At 36.3% G+C, this 17,308-nt stretch overlaps 3 protein-coding genes across 4 annotated transcripts; 1 reads left to right on the top strand and 2 right to left on the bottom strand.

The window, feature by feature from the left end:
- The first annotated feature begins 1,439 nt into the window (after positions 1-1,439).
- LOC109243367 (multisubstrate pseudouridine synthase 7) lies at positions 1,440-13,374 on the top strand. 2 transcript variants are annotated; one of them, XM_019410291.1, is made up of 20 exons: positions 1,440-1,702; positions 2,575-2,653; positions 2,739-2,936; positions 3,030-3,244; positions 3,941-4,013; positions 4,268-4,324; positions 5,557-5,636; positions 5,726-5,788; positions 5,959-6,046; positions 6,695-6,797; positions 6,960-7,063; positions 7,465-7,538; positions 8,384-8,448; positions 8,568-8,740; positions 9,825-9,892; positions 9,973-10,033; positions 10,820-10,857; positions 11,679-11,747; positions 12,290-12,635; positions 12,793-13,374. In XM_019410291.1, the coding sequence occupies exons 1-20, from the start codon at positions 1,482-1,484 to the stop codon at positions 12,820-12,822; spliced, it is 2,205 nt and encodes a 734-aa protein (XP_019265836.1). In that variant the 5' UTR covers positions 1,440-1,481; the 3' UTR covers positions 12,823-13,374. The 2 variants fall into 2 exon arrangements, with proteins under 2 accessions (XP_019265836.1, XP_019265835.1); XM_019410290.1 differs by having other exon boundaries at positions 2,575-2,656.
- Positions 13,375-13,618: 244 nt separating this feature from the next.
- LOC109243362 (zinc finger protein ZIC 2-like) lies at positions 13,619-14,011 on the bottom strand. Its single transcript, XM_019410285.1, has one exon. It carries the CDS (start codon positions 14,009-14,011, stop codon positions 13,619-13,621), a length of 393 nt encoding a protein of 130 aa, XP_019265830.1.
- A 1,838-nt stretch (positions 14,012-15,849) lies between these two features.
- On the bottom strand, positions 15,850-16,182 carry LOC109243361 (protein FAM98B-like). The gene has a single exon (XM_019410284.1). The coding sequence runs from the start codon at positions 16,180-16,182 to the stop codon at positions 15,850-15,852; it is 333 nt and encodes a 110-aa protein (XP_019265829.1).
- Positions 16,183-17,308: the final 1,126 nt, after the last annotated feature.

The following is a 17,308-nucleotide window of genomic DNA, read 5'->3' as shown; positions in this document are numbered from 1 at the left end:
ATATTGGCAAATTTATTGTTTTAGTACTTCTAGTAAGTAACCTGTGTTAAGTACATGATGTTAAACATGAAGTATTAGGCTACCTTTCGCTCTTCATCTTATTCACTGTTTACAAAATGGAAGAACTTTTCTCGAAGCCTATCTTACTCATCGGTCAGCTATTTTAGCGAGTATTGTTTAATCTAGGGAATTTTTTTTAATATAAAAATAACTGAGGGTATTTTAGTAAGCTTACCAGTTACAGTACAGTACGATACAGTAAACCAAATAGCAAAAAGTGTTATTTAACAATTGCAAACAATATAATCTATTCAAACATTGTATTCTTAAAATGATACAATACAATATAATACGGTATCTTAAAATAATACAATACAATATAATACGATACATTATAAAATGATAGGTAAGGATAATCCAAACATAGTGTTATCAAATAACCTTTTTTTTGCCAAACATGCTATTACTCTTAATTAGGCCTCATTTTTTTTTTAAAGATTAAACGTCTGAGTCTGAATACACATCTGAATATCAAGATGTGTATTGAGATTAAGACATCTGAATCTGAATCCACATCTGAATATATTAAGATATGTGTTATGATCTGAATAGAAATAATTAAGACTGTTTGATTTTTAACATTTGAATGTATAAATTTATCTTTATTTGAAAATTAATAAACATAAAATTCAAATGAAATACTAACAATCTAATATTCTATCAATAAAATATATAATTTTTTAAAATATGATAGTTGTTGGTGGTGATGACTGACGGGTGAATGTCGACAGAGGCGGTAGTTGGTGGTAGTTTTGGTTGATGATGGTGGTTCATGCTAGTAGCTGATTGGTAGTGGTGGCGATTATGATTGAGGATGGTGGTGATAGTTAATAATGGTGAGTTGTGGTAGTAGTTGTGACTGAGGAAGGTGGTGGGTGGGTGGTGGTAGGTTATAATGACGGGTAGTGCCGGCTGTGGTTGTTGATGGTGATGGGGTGGTCAGTTGTGGTAGTTGAGGTGGATGAGTGTTGATTGTAGGTGAAAATAATGGTGGTCAGAGTGGTGGGATAGTGGGTGGTGATGGTCGATAATGGTGGCGGCTATGATCGAGGATGATGGTGGCGTGGTGGTGGTGGTGGTGGTAATGGTGGTGGCGATGGCGGTGGCATGGTGATAGTTGATAATGGTAGGCGGTTGCGACAATTAATAATGAATATGTGATAGCATCTTAATGAAATTAAGTCTCTGTTATAAATCTTAATCATACAGACCTATTCAGACCCATTAAGTGGCTGTGAAGTAAAAAAAATAAACACACTTAATGATTAAGATCTGAATAATTAAAATTAGACTTTAAAAATAAACGCACTTAATGTAGATAGGAAGGATTAAGAATCATACCTCTTTTTAAGTCAAACAAATGAGGCCTTAATTACTCATATTTGACTTTGGTCTCCACCTAGGTCTCTACCGTTCGACTAATGCTAAAAACCCTTTGTTCCAAACTCCGGAGTCATCAGCAGCTACTAACAAAAACCCTGCAACAAGTTCTTGGTCACCCTAAAATTCTAAAACCTTACAACAGCTTTTTTGATCAGAGTCTTTTGCCTGTTACCATGATGAAAACAATGGATGAATCCGATGTGGGCATCTCCTGCTACATTTCCAAGCTCCCTGGCTTTCGTGGCATACTCAAACAAAGGTCTTTTTTCATTCTTTCTTGAAGCTATTTGGTTCTTTAATTATGTATCTGCATTTGCATGTGTACTTCTATGGGGTGGGGGTATAACATTAGTTGGAATTGGTAAAGAGTGTTGGGATGTAGTGAAAATGCTTTGAAGAGTGAAGATAAGTTGGGAATTCTTCGTTCTGATTTATATAAGCTATTTCATTCCAATTCTTAATGACACAAATGTGTTCTTTTTTCCTTTTTATTATTTTTTAAATTTATCTTCTTTGTGCCGAGGGTGTATCGGAAACAACCTCTCTACTCCTCTGGAGTAGGGTTAAGGTCTGCCTACACACCACCCTCCCCAGACCACATTTGTGGGATTTTGCTGCGTTGTTGTTGTATTCTTTTAATTTTTTTGATGTTTGAAATTTGAATTAAGGGTTGGAAAATTGTTTGGAGATTTACTTTATATTCATCTGAGAATGCGTAGATAATGAATAGACCTAAAATTTCACCTTTTGAGTTAACTGAAGTTCAAAATCTAGAATATTTACTATATCATTGAAGGAAATGATTATGTTCCACTGTTGTTTTGTCCTGTCAAAGAGAGTAATTGGTACATAACAAAGACAAAATACCATCTAAAGCAAACTCTTAGGAAGTCAAAAACTTAGGGTATCTTCAATTATGAACTCTATATGCAAATTCTTGATATTTCAGGCAGCTTTTGCTTTGCAATATTTTTAATTTCTTATATTTGAACCATGAATGTGCTGTAACTAAAGATACAGACAGTTTTATTTGACATTGTTTTGTCATTCTTGAAGGTGGGTTTTGGGAGATTTTCTTGCTTATCTCGAGAAAGTGGGTTAATCGTTATGGTTGTTTTGTTTAATCTCTAGGTACTCCGATTTCATTGTAAATGAAGTGGACTTAGATGGAAATGTTGTTCATTTGACTTCATTGGAGGCTCCAGCGGAGGTGGTAAGTTGACTTTAATTTCTTCTCCGTGACCTTTATGCTCATTTTAAAACTGGTTTATGATATGAGCTGATTTTCCCTCCAGTGTTCAGAGGACAAGGACGTAAATATATCTGATCAACTGAACAAAAGTTATGCGACTGAGATAGAATCTTTCAGATCTCTCGCTGGCAATTCTGATGCTGACAAGCTTAAGGGTCTTATTGATAAACTTAATTCTGGAGTCGATGTCAGTGATGAATCCGTCGTCCTTTCACCAAGTTCAGATAAATTGCATCGTACTGTTAGTCCTTATCACATACTCATTCTCTGTTTCTTTTGGCGTCATATGGTTCCTTTTGGAAGTATCTATATCTGTTATGTTAATACATTTCAGGCAATTCATAATTTTTTCAAGGAAAGGTTAAAATTCCTTGTAACAGATGCTGTTGATGGACCAGAGGACTCATCAAAGTGTGTTCGTGTGAGATTGAATAAGGGAGGGAATAATGGAAGGGGTAGATTCTCTAGGAAAAGGAAAGACCGAAATGATAAACCTTATGACAGTAGAGGTTCAGACAGTTGGCCAGAACATCTTGGCAAGTTCCTTAGGTAAACTCTGTAGTTGTATTTGTCTCTACTTTATCATACAGATCTTCTTTTTGAGATTTTCATACACATCTACAACATTACGTATCTTTTGCTTGTTGTTCTGTGTAGATTTTTGCATCACATACAAAGATAGGTTTTCTATTTATCAAAGAGAAAATATGATCTCTATTTTCTTCATTCTAGAAATTGTAGTCTAATAAATGGGACTACATAGAAAAGTCGTACAATCTGGAAAAGAAGACTTGTTGAGTAATACATTTTAGGAGTAGTCAAACTACTTTGTCTTTTTGGGTGATAATTGAAACAATTCTCCAAGATGGTATCAAAGAGTATGTAAAAAGTGATATCAAGCTCAACCAAAATCATCTTTCCAGCTAGCCAGTTAGCTTTATAAAAGGGATTCTCAAGCTAACTCCAATTATTCATATAATATTCCTTACTCTTGCTGGTCTGTAATGTAGTATATATTAAGTTCTGATTTCGTTACTTCGACTCATACCGTTACGAGATCTTTAACATCTTTAAACAAAAATTCTCTTTATCTTACACATTTAATTTTATTGTTCTCTCTTGATAATTATTTATTTATTTATTATTCTCTAACCTTCATAGTTTTAGAAAGCATTGTGTTGTTTTAACATCACATTGCTCTTGAAGAGTATTTGAAAGAGTGTTGTTGCAAAATCTAAATTTCAGGTTTCATCTTTTCAAGGAGAACAAGGATACACAGGAAGCTTTAAACGTTATAGCAAAGATGCTCGGCGTTCAGGTTGGTGACATGCAATTTCCTAGAAAGAACTACTTTCAGTTGAAAAAACAAAATTCTTTGGCACATGTTTCTAGCTTTTCAAACGGAGACATGGGTTTAAACAAGAAATATTTAAAAAAAAAAAATTCGTCCGGTGTTTGTATTGCTGTCAGATGTGTGTTGCAACATACAAGCAGTTCTGCGTTATTGACAGCTTGATGTAGAAAAGCTGTAAGGCTACAGGAATATGATTGTTTTTATGGCTGATCTGGCAGCCTAGGTCCTTTGGATTTGCTGGTACTAAAGACAAGCGTGCTGTAACAACCCAGAGGGTATGTTTTCTTGTCATCATTTTCTTTCTTCGCCATTTACTTTGGATCTTCATTTTTTGGAGTAAAAACTAAAAACATTGTCATAATGGTCAACAATTTTACGTCATATGTTTCCCTTTAATGAACATAATTATTTGCAACAATGGAAACCCAACGCAAAGTTGAGAGGATACAGCCTTTTTCTTGTTTGAGAAAGGGGAATGATGGGGATCACAGTTGCAAAATTGAAGGAAATCTTTCCTTTAGGTATAGGTCATGTTTGAGCATGTTGGTTTGGGTTATGCCTGAAGATGCTTGTCAATTTTAAGTATTTATCATGCTTTTATGGCCTATGACAAAGAATCAAACCCGAACATGAGGTGTGTTGAGCCATAATTAATTAAATAAAAGTTTTACTTGCTCTAACAGTTTAAGCTTTTAGATGAGATGATACTCACACACATAAACATGGTTCAATAGTGGGCAAAGGTCCTGGATTCAAGTCGTACTGCCACCTATTATACAAAAAATATTCATGTGCTTGGTCCATGAAAACGAATTAGTCCAGCACTTGATGGGGCATGGCGAAGGCATAATTAAGTAGATAGAAATGCCCTTTCTAACAATTTAAGCTTTTAGACGATATGGTTACATAATTCAACATAATATTAGAGCCATGCCCATCACTATTATTGGTTTATACAATGTTTGGCCCCATGTTAAGTGTCCCACATTAGTTGGGGGATGGGTGGTTTGTCTCCTTATATGGTGGGTGATCCTCACCTCATGATCCTCATGACTTGGGTTCAATTCTCACCGACTGTAATCAAAAGCATTTTTATGTGCTTGGCTCATGAAAAATATTAAGCCCACACGTAAAAATTAAATAAATTGTGTTTCTTGAACAATTTGAGCTTTTCAATGATAAGATAGTCACATAGTTCAAAAGTTATTGTTGTTTAGTATGAATTTCTGAAAATTGGGAGATCGCTTTTCACCAGAAAGCAAAATCTTTTATCTAGAATATCTACTTGATACTTTTCTGTCACAAATCATTCATTTTAATTAGATATTGTTGGTGTAGTTTGATTTAAAACTTGGTGGTGCTTGGACAAGTAATATCTATATTCACCTCCTCATTCCCCCATTCTTTGTATTTCACACGACGGCAACTTTTTTCTTTTTCTATGTGGGGATACATATTTAGTGTTATCTTTTTCTATCACTAAGCTCTCACAATTTTCACAATATAGGTTACTGTTTTCAAGCAACGAGCAAGTAGAGTAGCAGCTCTCAACGAAAGATTGATTGGAATCAAAGTTGGTGACTTTTGGTGAGATCANTCTCTCTCTCTCTCTCTCTCTCTCTCTCTCTCTCTCTCTCTCTCTCTCATGTAAAATATTACTTCCATTTATGTGACAGCCATGTTAAAGAAGGGCTTCTGCTTGGGCAGCTTTATGGGAACCGATTTACTATAACACTTCGGTATAGTTATGCTTCAATATTTCATTTGTCCATTTCTTGTGGGGCTCCAGACAGTACATGAATACCATTTTCCTTTCTTTGCTCTTGTTCCTTATTCTTTGAAGTATGATTGTAAAGCTTGCTGATTTTATGACATGTTATGTGATGGGCTGAAACTGAAATCTTTTCAGGGGAGTGTCAGCTGATTCTGAGGATATAATTAAAGCATCAGCAGTTGCCCTAGGAGAGCATGGATTTATAAACTATTTTGGTTTACAGGTACTTTGTAATATGCAGATCTTTTTATCTTGGTTTGGTGGATAAGTTAGCTCTTCTTGAAATCCGGTCTAGGCCTTTCAATTCTTGTTCTTCATAAGGATCTCTTTCAGAAGAGCTTTTATAGAAACTCTTGGAATCCCTCCAACCTTATTTTGCTCACAGAAACTCACTAATGCATGTTCCTTTCTTCATCTTTCAATGTCTCAGTCATACGTGCATATGGTTCCCTGACAGTACAGTTAATTCTTAAGTATGTCAACATGTGGGATAAATATGAGCTACAACTTTGAAATTACTGTTATGCTTGGGGCTTATCTTAGTCGTGCACTTCATGGCATTTTAGTGACCAACAAAAAGCCCGTACTCGACATGATCAAGGCAGATTAGTATTCGTGTTTAATGACATTTTTGGTTAATGTTGGTCGACTCCTTGATATTCTTTCAATTTTTTTCTTGGCTTTTCATTTTTCTATTTGGATTTTGGAGAGTTTTAATGAAGTTCTTAATTTTGAAAATAAGACATGAAACTCCTCCCTCATATGCTAAGCCTGAGTTTGACTTTTGACTGGCAAGTGAACTGTGAAAAGTCACCAATATGCCAAGATTTTGATGGTTACCATGCTCTTGTTGTCTATGCAAATGGTGTAGCGGTTTGGCAGCAGTTCTGTGCCAACCCATCTAATTGGAGCTGCATTATTGCGTGGAGAGTGGAAAGCTGCTGTCAGCTTGATTCTTGATCCAAGAGAAGGGGATATCCTTTGCTATTTCACTTTATCCATAATTTTGCTTCTTATTTTCATCTTCTTTCAAAACATGAAAGTTCTCTTCCCCAACAATTTTGTATTACAAAAATATGCAGTATTATGTGCGTCTGTAGGAATAAATTGTTCTCCTCAGCTTTAACCTTGAATACAGAAGAATGCCATCAGTACAGTAAGGGAGTATTACAAGGAAAGTGGTGACATTGATGGGACTCTAAGGCAGTTACCTCGACATCTGGTTGCTGAAAGGGCGATTGTAAGTTCCAGTCAACAACACTGAGTTTATCTCTCACTTGAGTCCTTTAGTTATTATTTATAACTTTCATAAAGCTGAAGTCAGCCTCTATTATTATACCTAGAAGTCCGACTTCCCAAAAGTAAGTGAATGTTGTTGCTCATGATAAGTGTCGCCATTTAATGACTTGCAATAATCTAAGTTTGTGTTACCTTTTTTAATTTATAAATTTGTATTTTGCTTTTTTTGACATTCTGCATTGCATTATTTGTGCTGTACTTGACTTTTCAAAGTAATTGAGTTTCTCTTAGAGAGAGCAGAAGTTTATATTTTTGTTCCAATGTTTATAATTAAGCAATATATGTGATACGAGATTGTGTTATTATGTCTTACAATTGACATTTCCTGTCAACATTATAAAGTTGCAGTGCCTGAAAAAATCTCCTGGAAACTGTCTACAAGCTCTGAAGGGGATACCCAGGACTCTCCGAATGATGTAAGTGACATTCATAGCAGGATTCATTATTCTTCTTGTACTTGACATATTTATCTGAAATTTAGTGATCGAAAGGTGAACCAAGAAAGCGCAAATACATGCAAGTCATTCGTCCTAGTCACTTCCCTTGACTCGAGTCTTTGCGTTTATGAACACATTTTATCTATCTGAGATTTGCATTTAAATAATTCCTTTTCTAAGCTCTCTGAAAAAGGTATCTTCATAGCACGCTAAGTTATCAGTTCTGGGCTTCTGGCAATAGTAGAGCCCATGCCTGCTCGTTGGTTTTGTTGAACTACTGTTAGTTTCAAGTCAATACTGCTAAAGCTGTTATTGTTTCTTGAATTTGTCCGTATTCGGTAGCAGCTTACTACTTGGGTGTCACCATCGGCTACTTCATCGAGAAAACATCTCCCCTCCCTAAGCTTTTCCGCAGTCCTTAGTTACTTGTATTTAAATTCTTGAAAAGTTCTTCTTAGTACCGGACTTTTCTAGTACTATAAGATCTAAAAGTCCTTTACACCTTTTTTGGTTATGTATCAAACCTCTGACTGTACGGTTCAAAGAATAACTCGTTTGGGCCATAAGGTAAACACCGTGCAACCATTGGCCTTAATCTAAACAAGAATTGCGGAGTTAAAGAAGGCGATGAAGCATTCTAGTCATTGAAAAGCTATCCAGTTTCATAGAGCTCTACAGCTTCTAGCTTCTCCAAGAGTGTAAGGCCGTAAATATCAATTGATCATGAGATTTAATGGGCTTAAAGGGGCTGAGGGTACAGAAAAGGGTCATGCATAACTTTTCAAGTTTGAGCTTTTATATGATACATATCTTCTCCTTTTTAGGTATGTACATAGCTATCAAAGTTATCTTTGGAACCATGCAGCAAGCATGAGAGTGCAAAAGCATGGTTTGCGTTTTCAACTTCTATTAACTATTTTTCTTACGTATATATATTGATCGGAATGTACTTATGTTTACTTGACTGTACCACTGATTCTCTTCTGTTCTCATTGCCCCATATCATAGGGTTTGACCAAGTTGTGTTGGGAGATCTGGTTTATTCAAAGGAACAACCTAAAGAGAAAGAAACTTTTGTTGCTGAATGTGAAGACGTGAATGGCAACGACATGGATGATTATAGTAATCTGGATGAGACCTCAGAGACTGATCTTCCTGAAGAAAAAAATATATCAGTCAAGGTTGGTATCTAGGTTATCTGAGCACAAGAGATGTTCCTTAAATTTCTAAGCGAAGAGCTTCTATGAAAGCATTGCATGACATCTTGGTTCTTATGTATTCCCTCCATCGGTTTGCATAGCTCTCATTTCATATCCAGAGGACAGAGTATAAGAACCCCTAGTAAGATTAAACAAAGGGCCTTTTAACTCCCTAGCTCACTCTCCAGGTCTCCAGCTTGATAAAACTCAAAACAAGCCCGCATTTTGTACGGAAGTTCCTCCCTGACAGTATTGTATAGAGTATGTCCCAATGAAATTACCAAAGGGGGGATACACATATAATTATAAGCCTATATCACTATGATTTTGCATATAATGGTGAAGTTATCATTAGGGTTAAGACTAACAGGGGGCTCTAAGCAGGTGGTATATCATAGACATGAACTTGCTTGCATGGATGGTTAGTGGCTTGCTACCACATGGCTTTAAGAGACTGCTGCTGAATCCCTATGCAACAACAACTATGCCTCAGTTCCAACATGTAGGGCTATATGAATCCTTACTGACCATGTTTTGCCACCTCATCTCAGGCCATGTTATACAAATAAAATAAAAATAAGTACTAGAAGTTCTCTATGTTTTCTACTGGCATGATGCTTGCTAAATCCTTTGCGCTGAAAAAAAGGAGGATGCCAAATGCAACTTAGTAACCTGGAAGATCACCATTTACCCAGTTGTACAGTGAAACAAATGGTGTTAGTTTGCTATATATTCTGCAGGATTGTCAGTTGTAGCTATGATATGGGTGGAATACTTGAATAGCTTCTTTTCTGATGTTTAACACTGCATCCATTTTAATTTTAATATTAAAAAAGTTCACGTGTCTGCAAACTCATGCCTACTGAGGTTGCTGAGAGGTAAGGGAGAAGTTAAATTGATTAAAAGGTTCTGTTCTGGTACCTCTTCTGTATTGAATTTCCTTGCATTGCTTGGTATTGAGGCGTACTTGTTGCTGGTATTGTTTGGTACCTTTTTTTTTCCTTTTTTTTTTCTGAGCAGTACTCATCTGTCTAATATAAGTCAAGTGATAATTGCTTTTTGGCAGGCTATAAATGAAGAAGACCTTATATCCGGTACATATACCATCGAAGATGTACTTCTACCTTTGCCCGGGTAAGATAAGATAATAGAAAGTTTATAATATTCTTTGAGTTATTGTTTGCTTTTGTTTGTGAGACATATTATAATGGCAGGTCTAGAGTGATTTATCCATCAAATGACATTGGGGAAGTTTACTGTGACTTGGCACAGAAGGTATTTTCTCTTCATCCAGATTGCTGAGCTCGTAGATGCATGTGCTCAATTATACTTTGCCAATTATTACCTTTTTTTCCCTTATTTGTTCTGGTGTGACATTGTTAAAAGAAAGATGCAGTGAGGGATGCGAGGTGTTTGTTCCTTTCTAAAGAAAGAAGCTACATGGTACTTGACAGTAGCTGGGTTTGGCATTCTATTGCTGAGGGGGATAGACCTGTAGCTATGAACAAGGACTTGACTCCTATTTAACAGGCTCTTGTTTCTTTGAACACCCTTTTTCCTTTTCTCTGTGGATTGTTCCTCTGGCTGGGCATCAATCTGCCTGTTCGATTTATCTGTGAAAATGCAACCAAGCTGCACGCCGTTTTCCTCTCAAGCTCTTTTCCTGAGTGATATAAATTATCTGCAATACTTTATTTATAGTTTCTATACAGTGTCTAAGTGCTCTAACAAAAAAGCGTGCAAAGCCGAACAAAATTCAGCTGTCTCATGATTTTCCGTATATCTATATGACAATCATATCTTGGTTCATATTATCATTATTAACATTCTGCTACAATGATGACCAACTAACCATAATCTAGTTCATATAACGATGTTTTGCAATTCAAGAAGTGTATTTAGCTTCTGATTTTGATTTTGAAGTACATGGAGAAGTAGAATAATTTAAAGAGATTTGCCTGTGAAGTTATCAATACCTTCGTCCAGTCCACTTGTGATGACTGACGCATATCTACTCTCTTTTATTTTGTTCCCTTCTAACTCGCAATCATTACTGGTCAGGATGGTATCAGCTTGACAGAGACTGCGCATAAGATCAAGTGAGTAAAACATGTTTCGTTAAATTTGAATAATGATCCACTTTTTTGTGGTTTTGGGCTACTCTACTCATCGAAGGTTGCTTTCCGGCCTTCCTCAATTTTAAATCTGTTCTTTTTTGGCATAAATTATTCGATGATTGGCATCATCTTAGTTACTTTCCCCGGGAAGTTCAGACTCTAACGAATATTACCATCTTCGATAACCACCGAGCTGGGTGTTTCCCTGAATCTGTAACTATAATTTGACCCTTGACGTCTGTCATCAACAGATCAGCTTTTATATTATCCTGTGTGGCCTTCTCTAATGTACCAGAAATGGTTCATGTTCCATAGATGAATAGGAACCAACTAAATTAATGATTAGAATACCTCTTTTTTAGAGCATTAGACTGTGCGCTAAACTGCCCATTGATCAAGATGCAGGTAAGAATTTACCTAAATCTGTTAAATGTGCTGTTGAGGTAAAGTGCCATCTATAAAGTTCTCTCTCAAAAGACCTCGCAGAAATCATGTCTATGGCCATGATACCATCTGATTTACTTTTCTCTTTGCTGTATGTTTCTTTAGCATAATAGATTTCTTGCACAAAAGGAAAAGAAGTACATTGTAAAAAGGAGATCATGTGTGGAAAAAGCGTTACTTTATGCTTTCATTAGCATTAACCCTAGAATAGACTGAAGTCTGAAGTTGTGGAAGATAAAAGAATTATTTCTCTACTCTACGGTCTCTATAATTGTTGCTATAGATGATCTAATGTCATTTATTGAACTTAAACCCTCCCTTATGACTACTTCTTTTGTGTCTGGTCCTCTCTGTTACAGGGAATTCTCCATAACTAATATGACCGGAGCTTACAGACGTGTGTTTCAAAAGCCGAAGGATTTTGAATGGTAGGTCAGACATGGTTGCACATAGCTAGTTTCAGTTTACTCTGTTGTCACGTTGTTCCATCTCTCCCGGGTTTGCTTGAATTCTGTTCAGCAGCCCAAGGGCTTGAAACATATCTTGTGCGATTTGCTGTGTTAGGGTTTGTTTGGATCCTTGGGAACCTTGGGTTTTCCACCACAAGATAATAATACTAATAATTTTGCCAACTACCCTTATTGTTATTAACTATTTTTATTCATTATAATCATCAATATGAATGCACTTCAACATTATTAGTACTTTTGTTACTATTATCATAAAGAATGCACTTCAGATTTTAAAATGAATTGAAATCTCAGTAAACTGCTGTGTCAGAGATGTAATTGTGAATTCATGATTGATCTGAGTAATATATGCCGGTTTACAAAAATGTAATTTGGATATATTTTCTAGAACTCTGATTCTCGCCCTTGATGCGCAAACCGTCGATGTGAGCTTGTAACTTATTGTTGTATTGGACAAGTTTCCATTTTCGTCTTTTTTGAAGCCATTTATTGTTTTGTAGGGAATTGCTTAGTTACACTGATGGAACTATACCTCTAGCACAGACAGATTTTGATGCCATTGCCAAGTCAGTAAAGAAAAGCAAGGTCAGAGAGGAGAAGTCGACCAATGGAAGCGAGGAACTTGCTGCTGACTATGGTACATCTTCAGCAATATCTGAAGGTGGTGACATGCTTCCGGGAAAAGGTCGTGAGGAAAAGATTAACAGTGAAACGATGCAATCAGAGAAATCTCAGAGTGGCGGTAATGCTCAAGAGAGCCAGATGGCTCTCAAGCTGAGCTTTACACTACCAGCTTCTTGCTATGCAACTATGGCTGTGAGGGAGCTGCTGAAAACATCCACTTCTGTATGTTAATTGACATTACTTACCATTTCAAAGTGAATTTTTGTTGCTTCTTCATATTGCACATATTGATAGTAGTGATATAGTTGTACTCTAATAGGAGCGACTCCTATTGATGTGGTGCATGAATGAAAACTAATAATACATACTTGCTATGCAGGTTGCATTTCACAAGTCTCTAAATGAGTAAACAAGTGCTCGGCAACAAAGAAAGTTTTGGCTTTTCAAGTGGTTAACTCCACCAAGTACCTGACCGCTCGTCTAATTCCCAGCCCATAAAGAGGGTGAGGAGAAACTTCGCAATTGATACTCTACTAGGTTAAAGAAATCCGACTGAGAAAGTTGCACGAGGAGCTCCCTCTCTCATTCCGTTGATCCCGAATCTACATCCACAAGTTTCCGGGGAACATTGTTTTCCAGTGATCAATGTGATTCAAAATCTGCCAATTGCATTTGTGTTCCAGAAGGAAATCTTCTACAGTTTTCAGCTCTCTGCCCCTTCCAACTGGGGACATGTTATAGGCTTATTTCTTTCATTTGGATTGCGTAGCCACCTTTTATTCCTTTTTCTCCTTGTAATTTACTTAAGTTTGCTGATGTTATAGGGTTAGAAAATCTGAGGTAGAGTCATCTGAAGCTCTATTGGAAGACACTTTTGTAGTGTTTACAAACGAAAATTCCAATTTGTATTATGCTTAATTATTGATCTGGACAAAATGCTATTACTGCTAGTTTCACTTGAGCTGAGATTGATTTCTTGCAAGTGATCAGCATTTTCACGATCTTACTCAAGTACATAGTATATTTTATAGAAATCATGGTTGTTTATTTAAATCCAATTTTCCAATCTCATGGTACATAGAATTATTTATTTGCTGATTTTCAAAAGTGTTTTGTACTGTTCTCAAACTGCTTCACTACTCCAACTTTTTTATACATAAAAAGTAGCCACAGTAGAAGACAGACAGAAGGTAGTTTAACTCTCTTTAACCTCCACAGCCTCCACATCCACCACCGCCCCCACATCCACCACCTCCGCCGCCACAGCCACCACCTCCACCCGAACTACTCGTCCCTCCACCGCCGCCACCACCACTGTAAGCACTAGTTATAACAGCAGCCGTAGCCACAGTTGCAGCAGTAGCTCCTAAAATAACCATTCCACCATCTTTTGTAACTGCTGTGCTCTTGGGCGTAATTTCACCCTTTTCAACATCGCGGTTTGCTTGTAAAGGTTGAGGAGGGGGAGCAAAACCAGTCACATTCCGAGTCACAGGTTGGCTCTTTCTCTTTCGCCTACCATTGCATAGACAACACAAAATCAAAACTAGAGCTGCTACAGAGCCACAAACTATGAGTGCAATAGCATATGCTTTCATCTTATAATAACTTGTTGAATTGTACTCAAACTAAAAACTCTTTATCTTGCTTTTATAGCATCAGATAGCGTAACTAAGGCAGTGCAACTTCCAATTTTCTATGTAGAAGATTCTACCAAATTAGAGCTTGAAAACTAGATGGAAGTTCTTTACAGTAGACTTTTGGCTCCCTTAGAAGTCTTTATAAGTATCAATTTATTTTTTCTTTTCGCACAAGAAATATAAATAGAGGCAAGACCAAGGCCTTATATATTTTAAGTCGTCATAATTGTGACATAGTAGTTGAGTGGAAGAGAAGAAATGTGGCAATTTCTTTGAATCTTTCTCTTGCTTAATTCCATGCTTAGTCTATCTAGTAGATCATGAAATTGTTTGTTGAGACTACTAGTTGAGTTTCTGAAATGAGTCATCCATAATAATTTACTTTTGAAAGAGAAGAATAAAAGGAGATTTGAAAAGTTATTTTGTAATTACTCCTCACTTATTCTCACCTGCGTTTAATTTCTTCCCCTCAATTACATCCAATCCCATGTTGATCAAGTAATTACTTAGACAAACAACCAAAATTGTGTAATTATACCCAACATCAATAGGTAGCGAAACAAAGGCGGATCCAAGATTTTAAAAGGATGGGTGCACTATTACGAAGAGGTGAATCTAAAATTTATATTTGACGGGTTTAACTATAGCCTCTTACCATGAACCCACTACACTTTTGAAATTATAGGTTCAAAATTATATTCTTTTTGAAATTTTAGTGATTTTCACTTATAAATCTATACTTCGTGCCGGAAATAAGGCTGTCTAGAGTAGGATTTAAACCGCCAATTTCACTTGTAGAGGTGCACCAAGTAATTATTGCACCATAGGAGTGTTTGAGCATGGGGGCACACACTATTTTGAAAAAATGTAACATTGTTATGGTTCACGTGAACCCATATGCATTAACCTAGATACGCCCCTGGTAGCGAAGCAGAAATAACAGAGGGACTATCAGATTTTTGATTGCTATTTACCTTGCTAAAGTATATATGTTTGAGGTTAACAAAGACATTGAACTACTTGTTTCAAGATCAAGTCAACATCAAGATCCTGAAAAAAGGATTGAGTTTAATTAGTATCCAATATATTTATCAGATTCATCCACAATATTTGAGGTGAGCAGTCCCAACTCCTATATGATGTAGTAGTAAATGGATCAAAGCTAGCTAATTATTTCTTCCTTTCTGCGCATGTTGCATTTCACAAGTCTCTAAATGAGTAAGCAATGCTGAGGTATGCACGGCTCCGGAGAAGGGCCGGACCCCAGTTAGTAAGGGCAACCCGGTGCACTAAGATCCTGCTATGCACTGGGTCCGGGGAAGGACCAGACCACAATGGTCTATTGTATGCAACCTTACCCTGCATTTCTACAAGAAGCTGTTTCCACTGCTCGAACTGGTGACCTCCGATCACATGTAATACCAGTTAGTCTTTTTTTTTTTTTTTGTTTTTTTTAACGCTGAGATTGTTGACATTTTGTAATGGTCAGCATTGCCACGATTTTTACGTACGTGTTTTATAGGATGGAAAGACGTGCAGACAATCATAGAAATCATGGTTTTCTTTATTGAGAAAAGGCATAAATTACCCATTAAACTTGTTTGAAAACGTCATTTAATGAACTCTATGCACTGAAATTGTAAATAAATATTTACAATACTTACGTTACAAATAAATTTCACTCTACAATGTATATAACAAATTCATTTTTCCAATCTCATGATACACTAAAAAGTAGCCAAAGCAGAAGACAGACAAAGAAGATATAATTCTCTCTTTTTAATCTCTCTAACGTCTCAGCATCCACCACCACCGCCACCACAACCACCGCCTCCACCGCCACAGCCACCACCTCCACCCCAACTGCTGCTGCTTATCCCTCCTCTGCCGCCGCCACCACCACCACCACTACTGTAAGCACTAGTGATAACAGCAGCTCTTGTTGTGTTCTTGGGTGTAATTCCACCCTTTTCAGCATCACGGTTCACTTGTAAATGAGGAGGAGGAGGCGAAGAACCAGCAGTTACATGGTGGCTTGTCTTTCGGAAAACGTTGCAAAGGAAAATCATAATAAAAAACAAGGCTATATTAGAGCCAAAGAGTATGAGAGCAATAGCATATGGTTTCATGTTGTGACAACTAATTCTCAATTATATTGGTACTCAGCTGAAAACTCTTTGTGATCATGCTTTTATAGCATCAGATTTCTATAGAGGTTTGTTGAATAAGTTTATTAGATTGTAGTTACCAGATATGAGCTTGGAAATAAGATGGAAATTCTCCACACTAGACATTTGGCACATTTAACAGTTCTAAAAGTATATAATTATATTTTCGTATTGCACTATACATATATATAAAATTACACGAGTAAGCCATTTCATTTGAGGTAGACCAAGACTAGTCGTCACAATATATCGTGATATTGTAGTTGAGTGGGAGAGAAGAAATGTGGCAGTTTCTTTGAATCTTTCTCTTGCTTAATATATTCCATACTTAGTATACTTAACTATACTAGGTAAAATTTTTAAATTGATGCGCAGAGATTTGACATATTGATTCTTCTAGCCCTTCATCAAAATGTTTATATCTTTAGGATAGAGCATCTAAATCAATTGAAAACACTTAGCTTTTCTGAAAACAGACTTGAACGGCGCTATTGTTGTTCCAAAGATATATGTCAGCTCTTTTTAAATTGATCCATTTAAATATTTTAGATTGACTTACAAAATCTAGCACGTTATGAGATCTGAGACTTTTTGTTGAAACTACGACGTAGTTATAGTTCTGAAATTAGTCATCGTCCATAATTTACTAATTAGTATACCTCGCTTTAATAATCTCAACCTTAGTAGTGTTTCTACGACGAAATGTATTAACTTTGTTGCATCTCAAATAAGAAATATTGTAAGTTTAACCTCTCTTATCATAGAGCTCCATATTTTTATTCTACAAACCAATGCAACATTAAGAAATATAAAGATAAGTTGAATCCGGAAGCTGAAATATATAATATTGAAATTGTTCATTTGAACGGAAATATTGAAATCATACATAAATTAAGCAAAGGATTTCAAAAAAAAAGCAAAGTGGAAACAAGAATATATTTAGAAACATAGAACAACGTACTGATGGAGATTCTGGATATGCCGATTTCTGGCGCAAATTACTCAGATAAGCAAGAATTCCTTACAGTTTCTATTAGCAACTTCATCAATCTTTAATTTGCAGGTAAGGCGGTTCCGTATTTGTTGT

This window comes from Nicotiana attenuata, unplaced genomic scaffold (assembly GCF_001879085.1).
Source record: "Nicotiana attenuata strain UT unplaced genomic scaffold, NIATTr2, whole genome shotgun sequence".
Classification (NCBI taxonomy): Eukaryota; Viridiplantae; Streptophyta; class Magnoliopsida; order Solanales; family Solanaceae; genus Nicotiana; species Nicotiana attenuata.
This window is presented reverse-complemented; position numbering and strand designations above follow the sequence as displayed.

Excerpts from the sequence above, each read along its gene's own strand:
- LOC109243362 (XM_019410285.1), bottom strand. The coding sequence starts at position 14,011 with ATGAAAGCATATGCTATTGCACTCATAGTTTGTGGCTCTGTAGCAGCT.
- LOC109243367 (XM_019410290.1), top strand. The coding sequence starts at position 1,482 with ATGCTAAAAACCCTTTGTTCCAAACTCCGGAGTCATCAGCAGCTACTA. Across the intron at positions 4,014-4,267 it reads CAAAGATGCTCGGCGTTCAG|CCTAGGTCCTTTGGATTTGC; the intron begins GTTGGTGACATG and ends CTGATCTGGCAG. Across the intron at positions 6,047-6,694 it reads TAAACTATTTTGGTTTACAG|CGGTTTGGCAGCAGTTCTGT; the intron begins GTACTTTGTAAT and ends CAAATGGTGTAG.
- LOC109243361 (XM_019410284.1), bottom strand. The coding sequence starts at position 16,182 with ATGAAACCATATGCTATTGCTCTCATACTCTTTGGCTCTAATATAGCC.